This window comes from Bipolaris sorokiniana (assembly GCF_000338995.1).
Source record: "Bipolaris sorokiniana ND90Pr unplaced genomic scaffold COCSAscaffold_18, whole genome shotgun sequence".
Taxonomy (NCBI): Eukaryota; Fungi; Ascomycota; class Dothideomycetes; order Pleosporales; family Pleosporaceae; genus Bipolaris; species Bipolaris sorokiniana.
In genome coordinates this window covers 449560-465369 of record NW_006911912.1, presented here as the reverse complement: position 1 = coordinate 465369, position 15810 = coordinate 449560, and the positions used below count along the sequence as shown (strand labels likewise).

The 15810-nt window shown below is 50.2% G+C and overlaps 6 protein-coding genes and 1 non-coding gene across 7 annotated transcripts; 5 read left to right on the top strand and 2 right to left on the bottom strand.

Moving 5' to 3' along the window:
* Window positions 1-258: 258 nt before the first annotated feature.
* COCSADRAFT_41500 (uncharacterized protein) lies at window positions 259-1348 on the bottom strand. The gene has a single exon (XM_007707050.1). It carries the CDS (start codon window positions 1182-1184, stop codon window positions 576-578), a length of 609 nt encoding a protein of 202 aa, XP_007705240.1. The 5' UTR covers window positions 1185-1348; the 3' UTR covers window positions 259-575.
* A 2237-nt stretch (window positions 1349-3585) lies between these two features.
* On the top strand, window positions 3586-3671 carry COCSADRAFT_t90. Its single transcript has one exon. It is a non-coding gene; the product is annotated as a tRNA-Val (tRNA).
* A 628-nt stretch (window positions 3672-4299) lies between these two features.
* Window positions 4300-6036, bottom strand: COCSADRAFT_176180 (uncharacterized protein; the record flags this gene model as incomplete). The annotated part of the gene is made up of 2 exons (XM_007707213.1): window positions 4300-5130; window positions 5182-6036. 2 exons carry the CDS (start codon window positions 6034-6036, stop codon window positions 4300-4302), a joined length of 1686 nt encoding a protein of 561 aa, XP_007705403.1.
* A 2671-nt stretch (window positions 6037-8707) lies between these two features.
* COCSADRAFT_261888 (uncharacterized protein) lies at window positions 8708-9928 on the top strand. Its single transcript, XM_007707212.1, has one exon. The coding sequence runs from the start codon at window positions 8846-8848 to the stop codon at window positions 9842-9844; it is 999 nt and encodes a 332-aa protein (XP_007705402.1). The 5' UTR covers window positions 8708-8845; the 3' UTR covers window positions 9845-9928.
* A 187-nt stretch (window positions 9929-10115) lies between these two features.
* Window positions 10116-13673, top strand: COCSADRAFT_261831 (uncharacterized protein). The gene is made up of 8 exons (XM_007707211.1): window positions 10116-10738; window positions 10807-10839; window positions 10910-12245; window positions 12380-12542; window positions 12661-12721; window positions 13117-13173; window positions 13227-13564; window positions 13637-13673. The coding sequence occupies exons 1-7, from the start codon at window positions 10293-10295 to the stop codon at window positions 13255-13257; spliced, it is 2127 nt and encodes a 708-aa protein (XP_007705401.1). The 5' UTR covers window positions 10116-10292; the 3' UTR covers window positions 13258-13564; window positions 13637-13673.
* Window positions 13674-14359: 686 nt separating this feature from the next.
* COCSADRAFT_176177 (uncharacterized protein) lies at window positions 14360-14518 on the top strand (the record flags this gene model as incomplete). Its single annotated transcript, XM_007707210.1, has 1 exon — window positions 14360-14518. The coding sequence occupies one exon, from the start codon at window positions 14360-14362 to the stop codon at window positions 14516-14518; it is 159 nt and encodes a 52-aa protein (XP_007705400.1).
* Window positions 14519-14988: 470 nt separating this feature from the next.
* On the top strand, window positions 14989-15774 carry COCSADRAFT_348370 (uncharacterized protein). The gene has a single exon (XM_007707209.1). It carries the CDS (start codon window positions 15039-15041, stop codon window positions 15519-15521), a length of 483 nt encoding a protein of 160 aa, XP_007705399.1. The 5' UTR covers window positions 14989-15038; the 3' UTR covers window positions 15522-15774.
* Window positions 15775-15810: the final 36 nt, after the last annotated feature.

Sequence of the window (15810 nt, the reverse complement as noted above, 5' to 3'; positions counted from 1 at the left end):
TTCTGTAGCTTAATTCAAAGATGGAAGGTGACGAATACCGCGTCACAAGGGTCGCAACTTTCCTCGATTCGGTAAGTCGTTGGGTACGTACGCGGCTCCACCGCATAACTGGGCGAACAGTCGCATCTGTCAACCAGTGCCTGCCATAAGGTTATAGGATCTGCAGTTTATCAAATATCCGGAAAATGGCTGTAATGTTGTCGATGTACCAAGAGGCCAGAGATTCATCACGATTCGAGGCACAATTCGTAAGAAAGGAGATTCTCCATCAAAAGATTTGAGATTTGAAATTTTAATACTCTAGCACATTCACAATCCAAGCGTCGTTTTTTGCCCCCTCTACAATCAATATCCATACATAACCACCCATGAAAAACTCCTCAATCTCCAGATCCATCGTCTACATGAGACCTGGCGATACTCGCTAGTAAAAGAAAAGGAAACAAAAAAAACTCCGCGCTCAAGTCCGTTTCAATGTCATCCCGCTACCGGTTTGCATTCGGTAATCTCGCAATTGCGAGAAGGAAAAAAAGGAGTGCCGATGGAGGAAAAAGCCAAGGTAAAAAGTATATGACTTAGACTTCGGTGATGGCGACAAGAGTCATCTTGGGCGCATCCTGCTCCTCGACGACTTCTTCGCGCTTCTCCTTCTTCTCCGAGGCACCAGCAGCGGCAGAGCCAGCGGGGACGTTGACACCAGGGTTGATAATCATACCGACACCGGAGTTCTCGGTACCGAGCTCGACCTTGGGCTGGTCCTTGAGGGCCTCCTTGGCGTAGCCGAGAGCAGCGTTGAAGCCGGCGAGATCGCGCTTGATCCACTGCATGGCCTCCTCGACGGCTTCCATCTTGGGCTCGACTGGAGCGCGCTTGGCGATGATGTCGTTGATAGCGCGACGGAGGTTGGATCGTTTGGCTGGTGCACCTTCAGCTGGTTGTCCTGCAGGTTGCTCGCCGCCAGCTGCGGGAGCTTGTTCTTGCTGACCTTGTGCGCCCTCTCCTCCGGCCTTGGCTGCGGCTCCCGAAGCCAATGTAGCCATCAGCTCTGATGCTGATTCTGTTGATCCCAGCGAGATTTCACCATCACCGACTACCAGGGCAGGCGAGTAGGCTCCCAAGTTGATGTTAAGGGGGACGGCAGCGACGGTGGCGACGAGCGCAACGAGGATGTGTTGAGGAAGCATGTTTGCGAGTTTTGGGTTTTTTGAATCTTTCGATTAAAGAGTAAAAGATAGGATTTGTCGGGTAGTGATGTTTCACAAAAATATAGAATAGGTGATTGTAGTAAGTAAATTACTTCGCACGGCGAGGATAGTGAATGAAGAGTATGTGAAGAAGTGAAAGTGAGTGACCGGACTGAAGAACAGAAGAGTGTGGATTGGACATCTTCTTATACTGTGTATACCCAACTTCAACAGTGACTACGGACGAGCACTGTCACATCCTCTGCCAAGATACGTTAACCAGCTTCAAAGTGGTATGAAACTTTAATGAAGCTGTGCCAAGTCCTACAAGCACAGCATGGCAGAGCTTTACATCTCCGACCAGCGTTGCCAAGCTTCCTCTACTGTTTGATGTTGGGTTAGAACTGTTGTAAAGGAAGGCTAGTGCAGAATTCATGCTAGTTGGCGAGTTCAATGCACAGGGATAACGCCCAAAGCGGGCCAACAGCCAGGGTCTTTGACCTTACCAAAGGCCGAGGCTTCACTATTGATGGGGGCCTCAATGATCGCTGCGGAGTATAGATAGTCTTGAAGTTAGACTGGTAAGACGCTTCTATAGTCCAACTGTTTAGTGTGGGGATGGTAGCAACAACTCGAATCAACACTGAATAGTAATTGCATAGCAGTTGTACTCCATGGAGATCGGCAAGCAGAGTGCCCTTGGAGACGTCAAGTCCAATGACTGATCACGGAGAACTATGGCTGTTGCCAAGCTGAACCCAAGGCCATGACACCTGTAAATCGCGGGCTGAGCAGCAGTGCTTGAGTTTCCAAGCCTGTCGCTGCTCCACGAGGCTGAATCGCCAAGTATATGTGAAGCGGAGATTCTAGCGAAAAGGCGTTTGGGAGGGTCACCTACCGCAACGGGTAACAATAGCCGTTGCCTCAGGCACGGGAGGTTGAATTTCTGGGTGTTCGTCTGAGGGTCAAGGGAATCCAGACTGACATCGCTCGGCGATGTGCTTGAAAAAGGCTAAGCCTCCAACGCAACACTTGGCGTCTTAGCTGCGTGGAGCGGAGTACCAGGGTTACGACTCGGAAACGTAGTGGGGGATTTCAAGACGTGACAGTTGCTTCGCGTATTGTTGACTTGTGGAGCCAAGCGACTCCGTTTATGGCTTAAATCCACCTAAGCTGCAACACTTAAAATGCTTGGCCCTTGGGGAGGTCGCTGAACTTGCTCCCTCTCCAGACACATAGTGGGGCTTATCATCGAGGCCTATGGTGCTGCTTCTTGTGAATGGGCAACCATCTGCCGAGACTGACGCGTGCCCGCGTTTGGCTGACGCGTGCCTACATTACCGTCGATCGTAATTGCAGCTCCATCGCCGTTTTGAGGTATACTCCAGGTATTAAGGCTCAGTGGCTTGGTATCAGACTTAGCTGTGATTGTTCAGGGGACGTGTCGGGCCCTATAGAGGGGGAAAGTAGTACGGCGGGGGCGAGGAAAGGAGAAAGATAACAAGAGACGGTAGCGGTTGTCTGGGGTTCCCCAATCCCCTCTGCACGTAGTCTCGACCTTTGAACTCCTGTACTGGCAGGTTTTGCCACCACCAGAGTGTATCCCTGCTAGCGGTCGCGTGTATATTTCCGAGGGCGATTTGCCGAACTGTATCGGACGGCTCCTCTGGCTCTTCTTCTCATTACTCATATTGCGTTCAAGCATGCGCCCAGCTGTACCAAGACTGTTGGTAACTCCAGAGGACGGGTACGTCCCCACGGGTAGTTGCCATAATGGCAATGCAGCGTCTAACTCTATTTAATCTTACATGGGCGCCGTTTCCGAGCGATAGGTTTCCGAGCGGTACTTGGGATCGCGCAATGCTGGAAACTATGCCAATCCCGGTTAGTCAGAAATGGCACGAACCAAAGGAGATCTCTAGATACCCTGCACATGCAGCGGCCGTTTCAACGGAACACTTTGCGCCGATTTGAAACACGATGCACTTCAAGCTACTTGAATCACACATGTGGCGGAATTTTCCAATGGTTGCACAGACGAAGAGTGGCTGCTGTCACCGTCACAGAGGAGCGAGTATACGCGCCAAACTATTTCACGGCCGTTTGAAATGCATTGAACACATAGTTCCAGAATCATTCCAACGTATCAAGCTACCGGGCCAGACCTGGGACCTCAACTTGTCACTTGTACCAAAAGCTCTCGGGGGAGGGAAGCCTTCGGCAGCGGAGCAGGGCTGTTCAAGCGGACACGCTACAGCAACTCCGCGCTACGCAAAAAATTCACGACCTACTAGCAGTCCTCAAAGAAGCCACCAGGGGGATTGAACATTCCATTGCGCTCACTGTTCTGTTGAGAAACCTCTATATAAATTACGCCGATTTTAAAATTCCCATCGAACAAGGCTCGGTGGTGTAGTTGGTTATCACGTCAGTCTAACAACTTGTTAGGCCCACTGAAGGTCCCGAGTTCAAACCTCGGCTGAGTCAAAGCCGGAGCTCGCATGAGCTTCAATATCTTTTTTGCGGTATTTTTGTGCTTGATGGTGTTGTATGGTCGAGGCGAAGACGACTGGTTCGTGACACCTTTTTTTCGTTTGAGAGGCATCGTGAAACATGAATATTCCTAGCTAGTTATCCTGATCATGAGGCATGAAGAGCCAAGTTAATTGGCGCCTCACTAGTATCGTGTAGTACCAGAATGTTAGAGATCTGGGCTGGAGTCTGGGAACTCGAGTGGGATGGTCATTGAGCAGAGTTTATCAACATGAAAAAATGGCCGTTGCAGCAATATGCTAATAACCACGTTCTTTTGGGTCCAGGGTATCAGTTTGCGGCAAACTAGACGGCCCATATCGTTCTCGACGTATCACAAGCGGGGGTAATGCTGGGGAGAATAACGAGATTTGCCTATATTGTGCCGACGTAGCAAAGTCCAGCTTGTTGATGCGACGAATATCCAACGACAACAGTTACGTCAAACAAGCGCAGTGAGGGCACAGACAACCACCCCAGACACAGCTAGTAGTTTCAATCACACATGGACGCGCAGTTGCATAGGAACAATTGAATGAAATTTTCTGCCACTACGAGAGCTCAGAAATGCCCAGCCGAGCTCTCAGACTTTGAAGCTATCAACGTACTTCTTCACTACGTTGTACGAATCTGATCTGAAGTTATCATCCGTGTAGCTGTTACTATTCGCCCCGAAATTCATCAACTTCTTGCCCTGGCTCCACTGCGGCCAGTTGGCAAAGTTGTTGCCGACATTCGGATCGAGGTTGTGGACGAAGGAGAAGTAGTAGCCTCTGATTGTCTTGCGGGCGTTGTTGGGGAGAATACCGAAGAAGACTTGGATAAGGTCTGAAGCATGGAAAGTACCGAGGAGCGGGGTACCGTAGTTGTAGGTGGCGATGTAGGACCATGAGGGCACGCCTGGGTTCACTTGGGTGTGTACCTCGGAGAAGAGGCGGCGGGTCAAGATGAAGGTGAGGTCGCCGATGATGGCGGAGATGCGCTTAAATTGGGGCGTGAAGTTGTTGAGCAAGCCGGTGCGGAAGGGTGCTCCGTCTTCGGTGGTTGTTTGGTAGCTGCTGACCAGATCTTCGACTTGTTGCCGTGTGGCGCTGTTGAAAAACTGGGTAGATAGGTAGTTTGTGAGCTGGCTAGTCGTGGTGATATTGAGGGTGAAAATGCCGAACAAAGTTCCCTCGTCTTCTTGGGTACCGGCGATGAAAGGGACCTTGGTATATTTTCCGGCTCTCACCAGGACATCGGGTGAGTCTGTAAGAGTCTTTCCATCGGGACGTGGAAGGTAGGACAGATTTACTGTAGAGTAAGATGCAAGACTTGGGACGCTGTTGGCGGCATTAAGGAACTTGGTGTATGGGGTTGTACGGAGACATGCTAGAGTGTCACTTGCACTCTTACATCCCGCTTCCTCGACAACCTGTCATATAGTTAGCATCGAGAGTATGTGCTTAGCGAGTAGATGACTTACCTTGTTATAGACAGCTTGGCCCTTTGGACAGTCTACAGGATCGGCGGGAACAATGGAGCCAGAGTTCATGATTCCCGCTCTGAAGAGAGGTTTGCCTTTGTACGTGTTGTCGCCATTGTAAAGTAGCATCTGGTCCATCACTGAAATGGAACCAGCGCTCTCTCCCCAGATTGTGACCTTGGTTGGGTCACCACCAAAGGCAGCAATGTTGTCTTGGACCCATTCCAATCCTAGTCGTTGATCGAGTAATCCGAGGTTAGCAGAGCCGTCCTGGAGAACTTCTTTTCCTGGCAAGAAGCCAAATCCTCCAACGCGGTAGTTGACAGCCACAAAGATAATAGGCTTGCCTTGTTCAACAGATTCGCGAATTAGGCTGGTTCCATCGTACATCTGAGTTGAGCCAAGTTGGAAGCCGCCGCCAAAGATCCAGAAAAGTACTGGTAGTTTAGCGTCAGGCTTTGTGCCGGCTGGCCGCTGCACGTTGATGGTCAAACAGTCTTCTCCAGCATTGGTGACTGTTTGGAAGAAGGGGATGTTGAGTATGTTTCCCAGAACATTAGCGGGAATGCTTGAACCGTCTACGCTAAGGAGGAATTGGGGGCATGCGTTTGGCTGGCCGGTACCATCGACTCTCCCAAGGTCAGCGGTCAATGGTTGAGGTGGCTTGAGTCGTAGCTGGTTGATAGGTGGCTTTGCGTAGGGTATTCCTTTAAAAGACTCGACATCGAGTGCATCAACACCGACAACAGTGGCTTTGGGCAAAGGCGCAATCACTGTAGGATTTGCACGCTTGGCGAGGGTCGCAGGAGCCGCGTAGGCCAATGGGAGGAGAGCTAGGGCCGCTAGAAACTTCATGATGGGATACTCTTTTCGACAAGCCCTGCTATGGCACAAAGTGAAGTTGAAAGGCTTTGTGATTTTCTCGTAAACGGTCAAGTAGCATGGTACTTAACCACTTCGTGGATGCAATTTCACAAGCAAGCAAGTCCCTTCACAGGCACCAACCTCGGGCAAAAGGTACATCGACGATGTCCATGTGATGGATCCTCTGCAGATTCTCAATACAATTCCCAGATTTACCGTGATCTTAAAAGTAACCCTGCTCCGATAGATACTTCCCTGGTTCCTGGAGTGCAGGTCGGCCTCTATTGGGTGAAGTACCCTCCATCAGTCTCGCGTGAGCAGTAGGGTTTGTAGAAACGATGAATACAACCTATCAGATGAAATCGCGCTACATATGAACCAGGGGAAGTATCCAGAAGAGGACTGGGCTATTATTACATGGCTTGGGGTGCTTACTCGTACTACTTGGTAGGTCATGGGGCTGGCAATCACTGAGCGGACGAATTTGGCACACCATAAATATAGTCTGGCGAATAGTGCCAACGGCAATAAAATGAAGGGTGGAAAAATTCTTTCTTGTAAACTCCTTATGTTCTCTACCTTCCGGACAGAAAAGTTTGTCGAGGAAGTGTGATAGAATGCGATTCATGCACTTTAGTGAGTGGTGACGTATGGAGTGGGATGGATAGTACAGCGTCGTTATCCCGGTCAGCAAAGTGTAGTCCCAATCCGTTTTTCGTAGATGATCCGGAGCTTGGCCAGTTGTCATCTGTCAATGCATTAACGGCGGAGGTATTTCCTCTACGGATTGGCTTGGGTAGTCCCGCGTGGCTCAAAATGCGGGGTAGTGATCAAGGGTGGTTTCCCCATACTCTGACTCAATTAGACTGCCGATGCATTCCCAAGTATTGTTAATTAAAGAAAGGCGCCTCGGTATATTTTCTTTGTCGCTATAGAGCAAAACTTTATACCACATGTGACAACGTGACGGAAGATCAACCCTACAACGAACAATGTCCGGGCGTCTGGTAGTACAATCATGGAGTAAGCAGCCATTCTTGGCAACAGGAACCTGCATTCAATTGGCCAAGAGATTTCGGCTGCTACTAGCCGTGCATGGGGATTTCTGCGAAGCATACGAACACTTGTGGGGTATGTTTCTCGCTGAAGAAATATGACTTCTTTGGGTACAGCGTACTTAATGGATCCCAGATCATGATCAGTCGCTCCCTTCCATTTCTATACGGCCGTAAACAAGAGAGGAAGGCAGAGTTTGATAGTGTCGCTTTAACTTCCTTGGTCGCTTTTTCCAGTAAGTAATAAGCGCTTGTGATGAGAGCGAACATCAAACATCAATTGTGGTTTCAGCAGCTGCAGTTGATAGGGTATAGAATAACCGAATTTCTTTAGTCGTCTGAAGTTTGTAAGAAGAATCGACACTAGTGTTTATTTACAACTATTGCAAGTCATTCTTACTATGATACCATCCAGAGTCACGTGCGACGATCCATGTTTGACTTATTATCGATAAGCATCCTCGCATTCGTCCGATCTATTTTAGGGGCCTGGTCATCTTCGCATGTTGTCCGTAGAAAAAAGGGATCGATTTCTTTCTACAAGAGCTATACGTTAGCTATGAAAACTAATCTCCACTAACCGGACCGTCATGCCGTAGGATTCTGTAGGTGTGTAGATCGTCAATACATTTCGACTGTTACTAAATGGGTTGATAATGACGAAATACTCAAGCAATACCATCACAGAAGCACGTCCATCACACAAAATGGCGGCCCCATCAGTGATTGGAAATTGCTATCTGCGCATGAAACGCTTAATCAGCTCTTATCGCAAGCGAGCCTGTCCTACGTCCAGACTCGATAATGGTGTTGCATACGCTCTCGGGTAAATGCAAAGTCTTGTGCGGCTGAGTTACAGCTTTCAGCCCCCTTCGGCTACAAACACCAGACAATTGGTTGATCCACTTTAGGCGGACAACAGGACGATGTCTCCTATACCCACCAGCCTTGCATACAATGGTCACACCAAGCATTGCCAGTTTGCTTAGAGAAGATTGTAAGACATGATCCAACATCTAAAAAGACACACATTCCCATTGTACATTATCAGCATTTGGCAAAAATATGATAGCCAAAGTTTGATGGTAAATCCATCGCCTTGAACCAGGCTCCACCCGAGGTCCTACGCCCCACCTGCATGCATCCGTAAGGTGACACCGATAAAAAGGGCGCGCTGTTCCCGGCCAGTAATGATGTTGTGTCTGCGCACAGCACTTTTTTTCAGCTCTGCAGCCCTAATGTCTTTCAATATCTCTTACATATAGGTAAAGGACATGGCTACTTCGCTGCTTCAGCTCCCCTGCCAGAAACCACCTGTCGAACTCTTGCACGTTCTTTCCTGATTCCTGATGACGTATTTCGAGATCAACATCATACCTTTGCGTTTCAATAGCAAATGCATTACTTTTTCAGAATGGGTCGCGTTGTTTACACTCTGTCTCGCACCACTAATAGCTGTACGTATTGCTCAATACATGTGTTTGAAAAAAAAAGCTTTGTGCATGGACTGACATAACCATCTCCTTTTGTAGCACGTGGCTTCAGGAGCACCTCCAATATCGTATCTCACGGACCGTCGGCTCAAATGGTACGATCACATCTGTATTTATAATCCCACATCTATCATTTAGCGCTACGCTGCCATTACGGACCGGCGAATTCGTGCTATAAATTGGAGCCGGCAAGACTTTGCGGCTAGTAACGCAATATTCTGGACCTCGAACGGATGGGACGGCAGTGAACACATGGCCTCTGTTAGTGCGCCGTACTGCTTGCGATATCCGGAAACTACGCACGCAAGGCTCCTTTCGTTGACAACCGTAAAGACTGTCATCACGACTCTGCAGGGAGTCTCAGCCCTTATGCTTTTGATTGGAGCCATTACTGGGTCTTCGATGCTTGCAGGCCATGTTGGATTCGGCGTCGATACGATATTCTTCCCGCTTACGATATTGGGACTGTTACGACTATGCGCCGCCGCATGGTTGACAGAAGACTACGTTTATCAGGATTATGGACAGCGAACAAACTCTACGTGGGAGATGACTTCGCAAAGTTCACAGAGGCCTGTCGATAAAGATCGTGAGATCAATGTCCATGAATCTCGCACTGGACTAGACCCGCTACTGGTATCGAGGTTCCAATCCGCCGGCTTTAGGTCTCCTAAATCCTCGTGGGGCAGCCGTATATTCCGATTCTTCTTTCTGAGCATGCTTTGGGGGATTTGGGTGTTGGCGGTTTTCTGCATTGTACCAAGTATTGGTGGCGGAGTGACATACTATACCACTACTTCTTTCTTACTCAGCTTGTATTATTTAATCTTCGCTACTGTAACCGCCGCCATTTATACCTTGTTCTTTTTCCGAGGCAAGACGACAAACACCATATTACCGTGCATATCCAGCACATGGTACAGGCTCTACACCATTTTGTTCACGGGCCTCATGATCGGCCTTGTTGTCATTGCGAGCATAGAAACAAACAAGACCGTTGAGGGTAACTATAGCAGTTGGGAGCCAATGGAGAATCTTGGATGTTTGGGCCCCGATGATTGGTGGCTGCTGGGGCCATCGTCTTGGATGATAGGCCTTGTATACCGGAGAAAATTGGACGAAGAATGGTTTCCGCAAGATCAAGCAAGGTTGCCGGTGGCAAGTGTGAATGGGACGAACTCTTCTACCCCAGAGACGTTCTGGGTGCACAATTTCACGGGCTACTGCGTAGGAAGTTTAGCTGGTTTATAACACATGCGTATAGACGGGACTGGTTAATATAGACCATGTTACACAGTAAATGTCAATAAGCGACTAGTTATCTCTCAAGCATGCTCCATTGATGAAGTGCAATAGACAGGCTGGGAAAGACATGTTTACAGCATTAATTGAGCATTGCCTATGCAAACTCCACGCTCTTTACACATGTGAAATAGCTAGGCTAAGGTAGGCTAGCGCAGAACGCGAACTGAATGGGCAATGACGATGACGCGCTTCCCACCATTCATTTTCACCTATATACACACAATGCAAAGCTGTACTTGAAAATTGCATGCTAGCACCCCAGAGAAACCTCATAAACAGCTTGCAAATCACATAAAAGGCATGCGCCAAAGTAATACTTGGGCACACCAAATAAACTACCCCACCACATCCCACCAAGCGTCCGTTAAACCCACCCAAAACGAAACAAAACAAAATGCCACAGCCAACCGACATCCCCTCGTTTGCGAGCACACAACTGACACTCCTCTCCGCCGAGCTCGAAGCCGAGCTCTCAGAAACCAACGAGCTCCTCACGTCGCACACGCCCTCAGCACTAGCGCGCGCAGGCCTCGCAATCCTAAACCTTAACATCACCTCTATACGCACAGGGTTGGGCGGCAAAACCGTGCTCGAGCTCGGACTCGACAGCGCAGTCGTAAACAAAGGAGCGGCCCCGGATATCCCTGAACACGGGATCCGTGTGGGGGATATTGTGGCGGTGCAGGAGCAAGTTGGGGCGAGTGCGAAGAAAGGGGAGAAGAAGGAGGCGGCGAGGAGGGGGGTCGAAGGCGTGGTGTTGAGGGTGAGACGGGAGAATGTCGAGGTTGTGCTGGACAGGGAGGAGGATGATGGGGTGAACGGGGGTGGCAGGTTGTGGATGTGGGTTTTTACTGCTATTTTAAGACGAATTTTTTGGACTCGATTGATGAAGCTGATGTGTGTTTTAGAGTCAAGTTGGCGAACGATGTTACATACAAGCGGTACGTTCCTATTGTTTTTCCTCTTGTGTACGAGCTTTGAGATTCTGACGTTGATGCTCATGATGGGTAGGATGAATCAGACTATGAGCAGGCTACAGAAGCTAGGGGATCAGGACTATTCACCTTTCATGCGGGTGTTGTTTGGACAGGCGTCGCCATCTCCACTCCCAAAGGATCTTAATGATCCTTCGAATCCGCTACACAAGCTCGAGTGGATCGATCCTTCCCTGAATGATAGCCAGAAAGAAGCGATTAGGTTTGCGTTAGCCTCGAGAGAGGTCGCTCTCATTCACGGACCACCGGGAACAGGCAAGACCCATACGCTAATCGAGTTGATTTTGCAGTTGCTCAAGCAAAAACTACGTCTGCTAGTATGCGGTCCGTCCAACATATCGGTGGACAATATTGTCGAGCGGCTAGCCTCTCACAAGGTACCCATGGTGCGCTTGGGACATCCAGCGCGGCTACTGCCCTCAGTCCTCAGCCACTCTCTAGACGTACTCACACGGACTTCAGAAGCGGCTGCATTGGTAGAAGATGTGCGCAAAGAAATGGACGAAAAACAGGCATCTATTCGCAAGACGCGTAATGCAAAGGAGCGACGACAGATCTACACTGAGCTGAAAGAGCTGCGTCAAGAGTTCCGAGAGCGAGAAAAGGGATGCGTCAACAATCTTGTCACAGGCAGCAAGGTAGTGCTGGCCACATTACACGGCGCTGGTGGATTCCACCTCAAGGGGCAAGAGTTTGACGTTGTTATTGTGGATGAGGCGAGCCAGGCGCTGGAAGCACAATGCTGGGTGCCTCTTCTGTGGACAAAGGCGAATAAACTAGTACTTGCAGGAGACCATCTCCAATTGCCGCCTACGATCAAGTCCCTGAACTCCAAGGAAGCCAAGACGGCCAAAAAGAGTAAGGACAAGAAGACCAAGGATGCAGAGGATAATGCGGATAGATCCATGTTAAAGCAAGGAGAAGATGTAACACTGGAGACGACACTGTTCGATCGACTTCTGGCCTTGCACGGCCCGTCGATCAAGCGTATGCTAACGACGCAATACCGAATGCATGAGAAGATCATGCGCTTTCCGTCCGACGAACTTTACGATTCGAAACTTGTGGCTGCGGATTTCGTCAAAGCGCGACTGCTCAAGGACCTGAAGTACGAGGTGCAGGAGACAGAAGATACAACGGAGCCGCTCGTCTTCTGGGATACCCAAGGCGGAGATTTTCCCGAAAAGGTCGAAGACGAAGGTGTGATCGGGAAAGGTGGCAAAGGTATGATTCTTGGCGACAGTAAGTCTAACGAAGCCGAGGCGGCGCTGGTTAGAATGCACGTCAGAAGTCTGGTGGCTGCCGGTGTAAAGCCTGAGGACATTGCAGTTGTTACGCCATACAATGCGCAGGTACGTATGACTTGTCCGTCCTTTTTCCCCCTCTAGCGATTTTTTGCACGCAGGAAAAAGTCTCACCGACTCCACAATTGCCCGGACACAATAGGCAGGGACAAGCGGGAATGCTTAGATGCTAACGTGACTAGCTCGCATTGCTTGCTGGAATGCTCAAAGAAGAGTATCCTGGCATGGAGCTGGGATCCGTTGACGGGTTTCAAGGAAGAGAGAAAGAAGCTGTCATTGTCAGCACGGTGCGGAGCAATGCAGAGCATGAAGTTGGATTCCTGGGCGAGAAGAGACGACTCAACGGTAAGTCAAGACCCGTATTGCGACAATTTCAGGTCATGTTTAATATGGCACGCATGAAAAATGGCGGCTGCAGAGGGCCTCTGTGGTGATGATGTACTAATGAGGATTACCGGATTAGTGGCCATGACACGCCCAAAGCGGCATCTCTGTGTGATTGGAGATTCAGAGACAATCAGCAAGTAAGTGTGCACATGTGGACTGCCGAATCCATGACCCCGGCAGCCCACTTTCTTCCTGTTTGTCTTTTGCGGCCTCGTCATCCAACGTCTTTTTGGGGGTCCTGAAACCTGAGGCTGTGTGCATGCGCTGCGTCCCGAGTGCGAGTGCAGCGGCAGTCCGAGCGGGCCCCCAAAAGATGAAACTGCCGTGATACACGTTCCCCTGTGTTGTCACAAGCAGTATATCCACCCGTCCCTTGCCCTGTCATCGATTACATCCCAGGCCGTCGGAACACGATTTTGATGCTCCGAGGGTGCGGATGACAGTTGGTCGTCGTCATTGCACAAGAGCGAGTTTCAAAAAAAAAAAGGGAACATGAGTTTGCTAACGTATGTATCATTTACTTTGTGTGCAGGGGTTCAAAGTTCCTCAAAGCGTGGATGCAGCATCTGGAAGATCACGCTGATCTTAGGTACGCCAATGTGACGGAGGTATACGGCGATTAAGTGTAGTTAAGTAATATAGTAATATCACAAACGGGACGATGGGGAGATGAGTGCTCGGTGAGCAACAAAAAAGGGCTGTAACATGGCTGTTGCCGTTGTGAGAGATATTTCCGGTGGTAAATTATTCCGGATCGACGGGCGAGAAAGACGGCATCACAAACAAACGATGTTAGAAAAGTGTGCGGTTATCGTGAAAGGGCAGTGTGTGTGGTAGGTGGGTGTGGGGAAGAAAGGGCTAGACATGGGGGGTTCGTGTGGGTTATTATTGACTAAGGGGGCCCAAGCGCTGTGGCGGCCACGACTCTTGGTATAGTTTGGTTCAGCGGTGGTACCGAAGCCACTGCAGGCGATTGTGCGGTAGGCCCATGACTCTAGCTGCAGTAGTTCAGCGTCAAAAAAAAAGACGAAGAAAGGCTGATGACTGCCCAGAGGGACACCAGGCTGGACAATACGAACCCCACGGCAAGTGAGACGGCAGGATCAGTTGCTCTCTATGTGAGGTACAGTAAGTGTATGTATGTACTTAGGCTGCGCGCTTATAGTGTGGGAACAGTCGGCACTCTCGGCATAGGTATGGATAGAAGACGGCGGGCAGGGATCGTATGTTGCAAGCACAGGCCGCCCAGGGCGCTGAGACGAGAGAAGAAGGGGAGTAAGAAAAAGAAAAGGAAAAGGAAAAAGAAAAAGAAAAGCGCAATCGAGACAAGAGAGGCAGAGGTGTGAAAATGCGAGTAATGTGCCTCGGTGACGCCGCCACCGAACTCTCCGTGAGTGTGTGATGAGCGGGTTCGAGGGTGGCGAGTCGTGAAATCAATAGAATCCAATACAATAGCGCAGGGCAGCTAAGACGGAAGAACGAAGACATGGCACGGGAATGCAAGAGAGCGAACAAAGAGAGCAAAAGAGGGGGGAAACAAGAGAGTTCAACTCAACGGGCGCGCCAGGCTCTGCCACGTTGCAGGGCCATCTGCTCTCACTCTTTTGTCAGGGCACGCAAGAAAATAGAGGGCCTAATGCAGCAACGCAAGGCCGTTCACAAAGTCTCTTTGATTGTTGCTTCTAGGCTTGCTATTGGGCTTCTTGTTTTTTACATGGGCGCCAAGGGATGCAGTAGAGTACCAAACAAAGTCACGATAGACGGTATACGTATGGATGTGGGCTTGCTGCAAGCTCGCGGGGGTGGGTGTGTGTGTGTGTGTGTGGTTCGCACTCTGCTGTTGCGCCCCCCCAAAAAAAGCGGTTCGCGGCCCAGTGTCAGCGTGTTCGTTTGGCCTGATGGGGTTTAGCGCGGTACCCTCTCAAACGCGTTAATGCACATATGGAGGCAACAGGGGTGGGTGAGGTATGGCCTTTCCCGGAGTTTGGAGGAACGAAAAAGAGTGGCCGAAGGACTTTCTGATGTCGCTGTCTTGATTGAGGAAGCGGGACATGGCCAAGCGAGTCTGGGCAGGTTTGGCAGATATGGTGTTTGAAGCACGAGGGAAGAATAGCGAGGGGAGCCAAGGGGGGGGGGTTTTGTTGGCGAAGGGGTGTGGGTCGGGAGGAGAAGTAGGTACATAGAGAGTATGCACCTAGAGAGTGGCCAGCGCTTGTTCTTGTGTTCTGGCTTTGTTCGGGAAATGGGGTAATTAATAGTCGGGTGTAAGTACTCTAGTAGTGGTGGTGGTGGTGAGGATGTAAATAGTAGTGGGTATTGGTGCAGAGCACCCAGGATGTTGGATGCAAGTGCAGGCAAGGAACAGGGTGGAGAGGAATGAATGAATGAATGGATGGATGAACCCAAGGCCGACGTTTCAGATGGACAGAGGCAGAGGGCAAAGCGGGCGCGTGCATGGCACCGGATTTATCGATTGCAGGCCGCCGACAGGAACCATGGCCAGACAGGCGCAACAACGACCATGCAGGCGTCGAGCGCATGTGTTGGCGACCACCTGTCTCCCATGCTCCATGCTCCACGCTGCTCCATGCCGCTGCTCGAGTAGCCAGCGTCAACGCCCCGTTATTGGGCTACGGCTACGGCCAGCCCATGCCTGCTTGCCGGCCATACTGCTTGATTCGCAACGACGCCATTTCTTTAGTAGCCTCCAGCCTGCCCGCACCCGCCATGCCCGCCCTCCGACAAACCCTCCCCACTATACACAACACACCCTGGCCCGAAATAGGTCCACCACCGTCGCTCTCTTTGATACATAGGCCCTCCACGCGCCCCTCCCATCCCGACCCCGTCATCCTCTTTTGCTCTCCTCCAACACGACAACCCGGCCCTCGGTGGCTTGACACACCCCATTGCTTGCTTGTCTGCTTGCTCGCTTGATTGCCCGCCTGCCTTCCTGCCTGCCTGTCCGCTTGTTTCGTTTAACCTCGTCGCTCCTTCCATCCATCTATCCACCCACCCATACACTCAGCTTGGCCTTCTTTAACCCTCGCTCGTTTCTCTTCTTAATTCCTCCGGCCACCTTATTCTTGGTTCATATTTGCTTTTTCTGTTTATTCCCCCTAGGAACAAAACCACAAATTCCTTCTGCCGCGCTTACCCCTTCCACAACCCTTCTCGAATGCACATCACCTTGCATATCTGGTGATGGTCGCTGGAAGAGCCACTA

Coding starts and splice junctions, on each gene's coding strand:
- COCSADRAFT_41500 (XM_007707050.1), bottom strand. CDS start 1,184: ATGCTTCCTCAACACATCCTCGTTGCGCTCGTCGCCACCGTCGCTGCC.
- COCSADRAFT_261888 (XM_007707212.1), top strand. CDS start 8,846: ATGGCCTCTGTTAGTGCGCCGTACTGCTTGCGATATCCGGAAACTACG.
- COCSADRAFT_261831 (XM_007707211.1), top strand. CDS start 10,293: ATGCCACAGCCAACCGACATCCCCTCGTTTGCGAGCACACAACTGACA. Junction 10,840..10,909: donor AACGATGTTACATACAAGCG/GTACGTTCCTAT, acceptor CATGATGGGTAG/GATGAATCAGACTATGAGCA. Junction 13,174..13,226: donor GAAGATCACGCTGATCTTAG/GTACGCCAATGT, acceptor TAAGTAATATAG/TAATATCACAAACGGGACGA.
- COCSADRAFT_348370 (XM_007707209.1), top strand. CDS start 15,039: ATGGCACCGGATTTATCGATTGCAGGCCGCCGACAGGAACCATGGCCA.